Source organism: Ceratosolen solmsi, unplaced genomic scaffold (genome assembly GCF_000503995.2).
Source record: "Ceratosolen solmsi marchali unplaced genomic scaffold, CerSol_1.0 scaffold47, whole genome shotgun sequence".
NCBI lineage: Eukaryota > Metazoa > Arthropoda > Insecta > Hymenoptera > Agaonidae > Ceratosolen > Ceratosolen solmsi.
Genome location: NW_011948419.1, coordinates 8875720 through 8887903, shown reverse-complemented (window position 1 = coordinate 8887903; position 12184 = coordinate 8875720). Strand labels below are relative to the sequence as shown.

Below are 12184 nucleotides of genomic sequence, written 5' to 3'. Positions count from 1 at the left end.
ATAAATAATATATATAAGTATCTAATATTCTTAATATTTCAATGACAATTCTATTTAATTTTTATTTTTAAAATCTATAATTTATTGTATTTGATAAAAGCATTATAATTTTATTAAAATTATATTTTTTATTTCATATTTATAAAAGTATATTTTTCATTATTATAAAACTAAATTTTTCTTTATTACTTTTTTTAATTCATTTTAATTTTTTTCTTTCAAATTATATTTATAAATAAAAATAAAAATAAATAAACACATTTTTATATTAAAGTATTTGTTATAAAAATATTTAATTGTATTTAATTGTATTGTATAAATGAATTTCCTTTAATTATTATTTATAAATTACATGTTTGTAATTAAAATAGTAACTAAAATAGTGCATCATTATACTATTAATAGTGTAATAATATAGTTGCGTCATTATTATATCATTTAAATGCTAAATAATAAACTACAAACTTATTTTTACTACACAATAGGAAGATAATGTAATTTCAATCAAATTTATTCATATTTGAATTTGATAGTAAATCTAATAGTAAATGTCAAATGAATAAATGTAGTATAAGTAAATGTAGTGTAATAAATTTCAATAATTAATAAATATAGCTTTGTACTTCAAATAATTCATTAATTGCTCATAAACTATATTTGAAAAAAATAAATTGTTTGTTAATTATTTTAATAATAAATATTGACAACTTAATTTTTCAATATAAACAATTGCAGTTATGTTTATTTGTACAAAAATCTACATTATATTTAAAGTAGTTTTGAAAATCGATTTTTAATATATATACATTCCATTGTATTTGTTATTCTGATTTTGAAAATTATAAATTGAAAATAAATGAAAATAAAAATACATTTTAATATTCTTAATACTTTTAATATTATAAATTAAAAATAAAATATAAAAAAACAAGTGTTGAGAATATAACTACTTTGCTTGTGAAAAAAAAATTTAAGTCATTGATTTTCAACAAATTTTGCAAATCTTTTCAATACATTATCATTGTTATTACTAATTTAATTTCGTGACAAAATTATTAATCGATCAATGAGAATATTTTCTTGTAATGTACAACTGCAGATCCGACATCTATTGGTCACAACTTAAGCAACATAAATCAAATTATGGTCGGAGGGGGGTGAAGTTACTGCATTGTTTTGTGAATTGAAATTGATTGTAAAGCTATACATAATAGTTGTTTATACAGTTGCACATAAATAAGCGCTATTATTTCTTTTATAGATTTTTTACTTTTTATGCACCTAGTTATCTTTATTAGTATGTCTCATTCTTTGCCGTACGTTGATTCATTTTTTCTCAATTCTCTACTCTATACTACTGCAACGAACTACAACTGACACAGGTAAGTATTTTTATCGTATGTGCAAATCGCACAGTGGCAATCGAAAAACATAGAAGCAAGGAGATTATTCATCTCTTGATTGTCCTCGACGTATTATTCAACTTGTCAGCTTGTAACTGTAATTGGCTGTTATTCGAAGAACGAACAACTATTACCACTCTATAGTTTCATTGAGTTTAAAGCGAATACACTGGAGGAGCGCCATAGCATCATACCATATTTTCTATAATGGCATGTCGAAGCAAGGTTATGTCATTCTCTTTTGTGCGTACGTCAACTTTTATCTACACATAAACCGTTTGTTTGTGCAAATTTTTTCTTGATTATCATTCTCATACAAAGAATGCAACTTAATAATTACTAATTTTAGATAGTGATATCTATTTTTAACCATTTTTGTTCTTACGATTATTGTATACTCCTAAATAGGGAGGGGCAAGACATTTTTACACGACATCCTGGACTATAAAAGAATGAATGAACATTTTTTAATTTGCGTTTTCATTTAGGGTACTACTGCATAACAAACAGGATGATGTCAAAAGTTAAATGAACCAGAGGACGTATTGAGCATGAACTCTTAGGTTATGGTAAACGTTTTGAATGAAAGAAGTTACAATTCAAGTTATACGTCAAGTCTTATTTTTGAGTATTTAACATGAGCATTGCTTTAAGGATGAAAATATTGTAAGCGTTGTGCTCAAGGAAGAACCTGGAGAAAAATACGAACCAAACTACATGGAGGACATTTGTTTGGGAACTTTTGATAAGGTCTTTCAACCCATCGACCATCATGAGGTGGATTTTCCTGATGACATGGTATTTATATTTATTTTCTTCTTTCACTTTGCTGTTATACATAACTCGTATTAATTGATTGCTAATGGATAATTAATCAAATAGTTAAATATTATTTTTGTTTGGATTCTTAATATCAATAAGTTTATAAAATCTTAATAAATATTTTATTTGAAAAATTTAATTACAAATTGCTTCTTGAAACTATGCATAAATTTAAACTTGTTAATTGATCAATCTATAGATTTAAATTATAACTATAATTTGATATTATTTATAGGTAAAACTAGAATTAGATGGAGAAAGTAGCCATCATCACTGGGCAGCTCAATTAGCAAGTGCAACTTTATCTGATAATGGAGAATATGGTGGACAAGGTGACCATCACTTCCTTAATACAAGTGCAGCACAAAAGTTTTATAAAATTCAGTGTACATTATGCAAAAAATGGTTTTTAAATAATGATTCTATGGTGACACATTTAAAAATGCACTGTAGTGGCAATACTTGTGAAGTTTGTCATCAAAATTTTATTGATAATGCAGGCTTACATGCACATATGTTATCTCATGTTGGTATGAGTCCAGTAGAATGTACAATATGTCAAAAAAGATTTGCATACAAATGGTGTTTACGTAATCACATGCAAACTCATATGCCAAATAAACAATTAGAATATGATAGCTTACAACAAGCTTTTTTGAAAAGATATGGTCAAAATAATGATCATATGATACGTGATGAAGAAAGGCCTTACACATGTCAAATTTGTCAAACATCATTTAGGGAAAAAGGAAATTTAAATCGCCATATGTTAATTCATACTGGTGAAAAACCTTACAAATGTGAAATATGTTTTGCTTCATTTCGTGAAAAAGCTAAATTAAATATTCATATGCCAGTTCATACTGGTCATAAGCAATTCAAATGTACTATGTGTCATCGGTCATTTGCCCAAAAAACTGCATTAAATAATCATATGCTAGCACACAGTGGAGAAAAACCCCATGCTTGCAATATTTGTGAAAAAACTTATAAAAGAAAGTCTGAGTTAATTAGGCATACAATGATCCATACTGGAGAAAGACCATATGAATGTCAGGAATGTTTAATGACTTTTAGAGAAAAAGCAAAATTAAATTCTCATATGCTGGTACACACAGGTGAAAAACCACATGAATGTCATATATGTCACAAAGCATGTGCTCGTAAATCAGATTTAAATAGTCATATGCTGTCACATACTGGAGGACAATATGACTGTAAAGTTTGTGATAAAATTTTTACCAGGAAATCAGACTTAAATAGACATATTTTGGTTCATACTGGAGAAAAACCTTATGCATGTGAATATTGCGATATGGCTTTTCGAGAAAAGACAAGACTAAATTCACATATGGTGATTCATACAGGAGATAAAAGGCATATTTGTCATATTTGTCATAAGGGTTTCCGAGAAAAATCAATGCTACGCAAACATATGCTAAGTCATACTGGAGATCGACCGTACGAATGTTATGTTTGTCAAAAGGCATTTACTCAAAAAACAACTCTTAACAGCCATATTTTAACACACACAGCAGAAGCATCTTATGAATGCACTATATGTAGAAAAGTTTACAGAGAAAGATTGGCATTGCGAAAGCATCTTGTAACACATACTACAGACAAAAATAATGAATGTCCTATTTGTTTAAAAAAATTCACTCATAAAACGGCGTTAAGTAGTCATATAACAACGTGTCATTCTTTGTAACTAGAGCCCGGTTGCAGAAATAAAAATCGCCAAATAGTTAATCAAGACATGCGAACATATATTAAACAGCAAGCACTTAGCATCTGGACTTTATACAATGGTGTTTTTAATCCATTATTTTATCGCAAGGCACCAATGTATGCCTTTATTAAATAATATTTAATTTTTTAAAAGAAAATATCGATAATTTCTTAAATATTTCGAAATTATTCATTTTTCAAATCAACATTGTCGCATGAATTAACTAAAAGGACGCTTTACTTTATGCAACCGGGCTACGAGGTCTAGTCTAATATGGAATTTTTCTCAATTTTTAAATTGTCTTCTATCTTCCGTCAATTCCGCGTGTCCGTGCCTGATATATTGAAGTAGTGTAATAAATTTAATTTTTTTCGTATAACACAAATTAATTTTTTTACTATTGCTAATGCACTGCATCCTTCATAAGGGAATCCTTATATGTATATTTAAGATAAAATCATCTGGTATCTATAAATATAATCATGTCGTTTAATAAGTTAACGAATACAAAAAATTGTACTCTTATTTCAATTTTAAATTATAAAAAAATTATTTAAAAAATTAAAGATATACACATTTTTTACATCATAAAAAGTCGATACAAATTATAAACGAACATTTAATGAAATTGAAATTCCTTTCTTGAAATCTCTATCATAAGGAAAGATATTATTTAAATTTACCTTACGCAATAATTATAAAATTTGGTGATTGACTTTTTTATTTATAGTCACTCTTTTTTTTTAATTCTAGATAAAACATTGTTCATTACAAAGAAATTCCTATAAAATAATATTATCATTCAAAGTATTAATTTTTGATAAAATATTCAAATGCAGATTTTTAAATTTAGGATATAGAACGATTATATTAAAAAACGATAATACGTTAAAGACTGAGTTTGTTCAGCTAAATTAATCAAGGAGTGCAATGAACTTGTTTTGAAATAAAATCTTCAGTTTACGAAAATCAAATATAATATATAATTTTTTGTAAACCTTGATTTCTTATTTCTTATTTACACTTTGCAGTGTATGTTATTTTATAATAATATAATTTTTATAAACAATTAAATTGGAACAATAAAATTAAAAATATATTTCATACAGTTCATAAAAATTATATTAGAATTATTGTTTAAATTTCAAAAAAGTAACTTCAAATTTATTCATATTTAAAATAAGATATTAATTTTTGTAAACAAAAAATTAAAAACTTCATGCAATTTACATTTAGAAATTTGTTCCAAATATATATATATATATATAATATACGAAACTGTAGTTATAAAATATATATTTATCACAGTATTTATTAATATTTTTAGTTTAATATGTAAAAATTTTGAATTCTAGTTTAAATAATTAGAGAGAGAAAATGTTACACTTATAAAAATTAATTTTAATAAATTAATAAATAAGAAATAAATTTTTTGATGCAATCTGTAAAAAAATATAAAGCCAATTTATCAACAGTTCCATGTATTTTTTTCTCCATAAATATTAATAAATAATAGCAAATTAGTAGATAAATAAGAGTATTTCCTTACTAAAATCTTATTGTACAAGCTCATTATTTTGTTTACTGTTGATAAAAGGCAAGATAAATGTATTAAATTAATAAATGTAAAAACTTTAATAGACTTTTCAACAATATACATCTCATTTTTTAATTTATTTAATCATTCATACTATAAATTTTTGAAAATACAGACAATTTTTATAAAATCTTTTACAAAACAACTATTATCCTTAATTGAGAAATGCGAATTGATTTTCTGTAGTTTAATATTTATTATTATTTTTAATTTGATCCGTAGAGAGGTAAAATATAATTAAAGTAATCTGATATAATAAAAACTTCTATATGGGACAATATCTATATATCTTCATTGATCAATTGTTTATATAATAATTTTTTGTTAATAATAAAAGAGTATATTAAATAAAATAAAATAAAAAACTATTTTCTATTAATTATTAAGTTAAGTAGTTATAAAACTTTAACTAGGAAAAGTTTTTTTAAATATTGGTTTTTTAATTTTTAAATTAAATCATGATAAGAAATGACCTGCAAATCAGATTTTTTTAATTGAAAGCTAAGTCTTATGTTAATTAATAAATTAATATACATAAATTTTAATAGTTATTTTATATTTCTAGAATCATTTCGAGAACTATAATAAAATAATCAATATATAATACAGATATATTATTATATATCCAAATTGTAATGAACATTTTATATAACATTTTATACATTTTGTATAGCCAAAAGATTAATGAATATAATATTTTTAACCTTGTTGAATGATAAAAGAAAAGGTCGAATAATTTGTCAATGAAAAACCTGGCCAAGTATTTAATTAACATTCAGTCTTATGACCAAATCTATTATTGCACTTAGGCCACTGACACTCTTACATCCTTTAAATATCAACTATATTATTTGGCTTAATTTTTATGTATGAATATGTATATATAATATAAAATTATCCATGATAAATATACTTGATAAATATCAAAGTATAATATATAAAAAAGGAATAATAATTGCTTGTGATGATAGATAAATTGGATCTAAATTATTATTCTAATCAATCATGACAAGATAGAAACCAACCATTTCTATTTATATAAAAAAGTTGAAATAGCAGTAAATACGTTTCATTTACATTAATTATTTTTATTTAATATAAACAACAAAATCAATTTTTTAAATTCTTAAAATTTATAAATTAAAAACAAAATTAATTTAGTAAAATTATATATAATTATTTGGTATTTTATATTATTGATATTCAAATTTTAAATATAAAACGTAATTTTACTATTATAATTTGATAATTAAACAAATTATTTAAAAAAATAAATATACAACTTAGTTAAAATTTATTCACTCTGATGTAAACTCGACTTTTTATTTTCTTAAATAGGTAAACATTTACTTTTATAAATTACAGTCTTTATACATCAATTTTCTTTAATAAAACAATCCTTTATCGTATATATATCGTATCTTTTATAGTTTTTAAAAATAAAGTAATTTAATAATACAGTTTTAAGAAGCATATAAAGGATTTTATTGATAATAATAGCATGAATAAATAAAGAATTTTAAATATGATGGAAATACCACGATTCGTCTTGTGCATTGGAACATTGAATTTAGTAGTAAACTATTCTATTGATTGTATTTATAATAATATAAATAAGACTTATTGCCTTAATAATAAAATATCCTTTCCAAAACGTAATAACAATATCAGGCAGTAATAATAATCTGTCCCATAATTTACATATAAAAATAATGAAAACAATGAAATTATTTTATTATAATTAATAAATATATATGCATTTAAAATATTGTAAATATTTTTTATAATTATAAGTGGAATATATAATATATTTACATTATATTTATATACAATTTGCTAAATAAACTATCATAATTTTTATATATAATAATAATAGTGTTATATTTAATCAAATAAAAGTTTTAAATTATTTAATATTTCTTTTATGTATTACTGGTACTATTTATTAATTATATTATTACATATTTATACATACGTATTTATTGTATTATTCGATTATTTATGTATCATTAAAAATACATATTTATTGTAATTCGTTCATATATATATATATATATACACTTTATAGACTTTTATATTATTAAGTTTATAATTTTTTAAAAATAAACTTATATTTATTATCTATATATTTATTTAATATTATTATAATCTGCAATGAGTGATACTTTATTTTAATTTATGTTGTACTAAGTTTATATTGAGATTTTAAAAAGTGATTTGAAATCAGATGAAATTAGATGAAGAATCAATATTCAAATAATAATTAATGGTAAACTCACAACAAAAACGTGTTACATTTTGGACATTTAAACCTTGAATATCTAAACATTTTTGTTATTTCATTTATTGTAACTTATTGTACTTTATTTCATTAAAAAGTATTATTTTTAAAATATTTAAAGAAAAATATACATTGTGCAAAGTGAAATTATGTGAAAAGTAACATTAAAAGAATTATATAAATTGTGATACAAGAAAAATGTTACATAACAAATATCATACATATTTTTTATAATTGTATTTTTAAATCTATATATAATATTTTTTATTTTTTGATTAATATTTTTTATTATACCTACTAACGTTAAAATTATTACTTAAATTCTAGTCATTAGTTTTAATTCATATTATATAATATTGTTTTTATTATAACAATTATATAGTTAATTGTTTTAACGTGTTAGAATTCAAAGAAAAAATTAGACATAATAATAAATATTTTATGAAAATAATGTATTAATTAATATTCAATTATAGTTTTATTTTATTCCATTACAAAAGAAAAAGAAAAAATGTCATTAGAGCAAAAAATAATAAATAGACCGTTATTAAACATACTATTTGCTGGGGAGCGTTGCTCGAGATAACAAAAATAGAGTAACCTCGGCAAAGAGGTGAAGAGGAGACGATATAGATATCATATGATATAGATGATTCCAAGCGATACTAAAACAACGCAATAATCAATAATGATTTCATACTTAAATTAATGAAGTACGATGCTTGTTTTTCTTCCAATTTTTTTAATAATTAATTGTAACAAAAAATTATTTTCATTCATTATATTTATTTCCCTCCCATACATCTGACCAAATGATAGTTGTTAGTTACTAATAATTAAGAATAATAGTTTATAATCAATATATATTTTTACACACTATATTTATGAATTCATTCATATATTTTAGTATACAAATTAAAAGGCGTTCATTCTAAATTAATTTTTTTATATTGACATTTAAAAATAACAAATATAACCTTCTCGTTTTATCTTTTTTGGAAAAAACTAAATGCTTTATAAATTATATAAAGCATAAATGTTATGCCAATAATTATTAGTTAAGAATTATTATAGTAAATAAATAGAAAATATGAAATTATCAATTAATTTATTATAATATATTTTGAGTTTATAATTTGATAATCTGAATTCCAATTAACTGCATTCATTAAAATTTGTTTAATTGTTTTATTTTTAAGTACATTACATAATTTCCTGAAATTATAAATAAACCATACAAAATTTTACATTCAATAATCTTGTAAATTTACAAATACAAATACTAAATTATTAGCTTGAAATATTAAAAATTTTAAATTAAAATTACCTATGTAGTACCAAATTGTTTTTTTTCTTCTATTTATTGTATAAGAAGAAGAATTATTATTATATTAACAAAATGATTTTAACTCTTGCATTTATAATCAAATTATATAATTGTAAAACTGTAACTTTATAAATTTGTTTCTGTTGGTTCAAACTTATTTTAGAAGATGAAAAATATAATCTAGTACAGTATAGATTTAAACAAATATGTTTTAAATTTAAACCATATATACATAAACTTAAAAAACATATATACTTATGAAATTAAAAATACCATGATTTAATATATAATCAAAAAGTCATTTTCCATTTTTAATTTCACTGATATATTTATACTTATATATAATAAATGTGTGTGCATGTGTGTGTGTGTGTGTATGTGTGTTCCCTCCTAAACTAAAGAAATAATGAATTTTACATAATATTTATAAACATATATTTCTTATTAATAATATGAGCTCTGTTGATTTATTGCTAGTATCATGAAAGAGAATCAAAGTGCATATCGAAAGACTAAAAAATAAATAATTTGAAATCAATTACATTTATATCATTGAAACGCTTCTTTTATAATAATTATAATTGATATGTATATATCAATTATTTTAATTGAACTTCAAATAACAATCTGAAATTAAGTTATAATTTTTTTATTTGTATTTTAATTTTATTAACTAATTAATGTAATTTAAATTCATACTAAAATAAGAAAAGAAGCATAAAATAATATAATTATTTTACAAATAATTAGATTGTTATACAATAGGCCAGAATTAAGTTACTTATTTTAATCATAATAATATTTTATTTAAAGGTGATATTTTACTTAATTTTGCTATTTAAGAATTCAATCTATTATAAGAAATTTAGTTACTTTAAAATCTCACTTTGATATGAAAGAATCTCATTCTACTTGATAAATTTAGGAAATAGAAAAGATATTATCAATAAATTAACATATCGTAAACAACATCAATTTATGTGATTTTGAAATATTCTATTTTTAATGCTTGATATTAACATTAAATTAGCATAAAATATTGTAAATTATCATACGAGTTTTTCAATTATTTGATATATGATCATACCATTTAATCAATTATTTTACTAGTGCTAACCTTAGAAATATAACAGTAGATATAAATATAACAAATATAACATTAGAAATATAACAGTACGTAACAATATTACCATGGTTCGAAACCAGAATGTAATGAGTACTCTTTTTTTTTATTTTCAATTGCACAAGAATAGTGGTAAGTAAAAAATAATCATGTAATATCTATAAATGATATGAAGTTACCTTGATATAATTAGTCAAGGCTGGTAAATTGAAATTTATAGATTATAAACAAATATGTACTTATCTAATTTATTCTTTCACATAATAAATTGCTATTTTGAATACAACAAATTGAAAGAGTATTTGTTAAATGTTATTTTATCGATAATTAGAATGTCTGGAAGTTCATCTTTATACAAAAATCATAGATCAAAGCAATATAATGAAAACAACTTTGAAAGAAGTTTTATGAAAATTGATTTTTTCAAATTATTAAAGACCTTATAATTTGTATTCGAAATATAAAATTCAAAGGTATACTGTCTAGACATTCATTTTTATTGTCACAATTTATCATAAATGTTTTATCGGAAAAGGATGAAAAAATTCATATTTATATAAAAAGTGTACAATTTTATTACCTTCATAAGTATGTATTATAATTCTGCGAAATACTGTTGAGAATAATTCACACATTATATTACCAAATAAATATATTTTATTTTTATTATTAATCAAAGGAAATAAATTTATATAAATTTAAATATTTAAGAAATGATGTACTTTGATTTAAACTTAAATTAACCAATTTATTAAACACAAAACCCAATTAATAAAGAGTTACAATATATAATATATTCTTGTAAAAATTCCCACATGACTTGACACAATTTCTCGAATCATAATTAAGATATACGTTTCAAACACAATAACAGAAAATATTAAACCATTTATATGAATACAAATTTGCCATTTAGTAAAATTTATCATTATAGAAGTACTCATTAAAATAGTCATAGAATAACAAACTGGCTATCAGGTTCACAATATTTGTTTTTAGAAAAACGATATATGAAAATTGAGTGATATTTTTTTACTATATGTATGCTGATTATTTTATATTTAAAAATAATAAGTTAAATATTATCTATTACTGCAAATATATTTGTAATTAGATATTATAGACTATACATAGATTATTCAAATCTAATTTTATTTAATATTATAATAATTAAATAATTTAGTAAAAATTAAATTAAATTACTTTTATTTTTAACAAAAAATTACTTATTTTATTATAAAAATATTAACGTTATTTTTACATTGTATTACTTTTCTGCTATGATATCATTTACAATGGTTTGAGTTACATAAATGTACAAAGGATTTTAATTTATTACACATAACAAATACATATTATTTTATATACGATATAAATTACTTTCTAATTCATTCGCGTGAACTATAAAGTAAATTAGAATTCTGTATTTAAAATAATGGAATAATTTTATATATTCTCTATATTCAATACAAAATGATTATTTAATGCATGAAAAATATTTTTCATAAAAAGATAAGTAAGTCATAAGAATAGTTTTTATTAAAATACGTAGAAGAATAATCACTACAAAACTATTTAAATAAAAAAATTAAAAATTAAAAATTAAAAAAAAGTAAAGAATAAAAAAATTTATGGACATATTTACGGAAAAGTATTTTCTGTATATTTATATCTACATTAATAGAACTTTAAAATATATGTTTATAATGGAAAGCTATTTTGCTTGTTTTCGCAAAACTTTATTATAAAAAATAAAGTTTAAGTAAAGCTTATTTTTCATTTATATATCATGCTTACTTATAAAAATTCTATTCTATAAATCAAAATAAATAATCATGATTATTAAATAGAAGATATAAAAAAAATTCAAAGACATTTCTAAAAGTTGATTGAGTATAA

The 12184-nt window shown here is 21.3% G+C and overlaps 1 protein-coding gene across 3 annotated transcripts; it reads left to right on the top strand.

The window, feature by feature from the left end:
* The first annotated feature begins 1057 nt into the window (after window positions 1-1057).
* On the top strand, window positions 1058-4365 carry LOC105360681 (zinc finger protein OZF). 3 transcript variants are annotated; one of them, XM_011497648.1, is made up of 4 exons: window positions 1058-1646; window positions 1892-1972; window positions 2058-2201; window positions 2461-4365. In XM_011497648.1, exons 2-4 carry the CDS (start codon window positions 1970-1972, stop codon window positions 3934-3936), a joined length of 1623 nt encoding a protein of 540 aa, XP_011495950.1. In that variant the 5' UTR covers window positions 1058-1646; window positions 1892-1969; the 3' UTR covers window positions 3937-4365. The 3 variants fall into 3 exon arrangements, with proteins under 3 accessions (XP_011495950.1, XP_011495949.1, XP_011495948.1); XM_011497647.1 differs by having other exon boundaries at window positions 1058-1650; window positions 1812-1972; XM_011497646.1 differs by lacking the exon at window positions 1058-1646 and having other exon boundaries at window positions 1735-1972.
* The last annotated feature ends 7819 nt before the right edge of the window (window positions 4366-12184 follow it).

Bases quoted from the DNA above. Each gene is read 5' to 3' on its own strand.
- LOC105360681 (XM_011497648.1), top strand. The intron at 2,202-2,460 runs GTATTTATATTT...TATTATTTATAG, and splicing joins TGGATTTTCCTGATGACATG to GTAAAACTAGAATTAGATGG.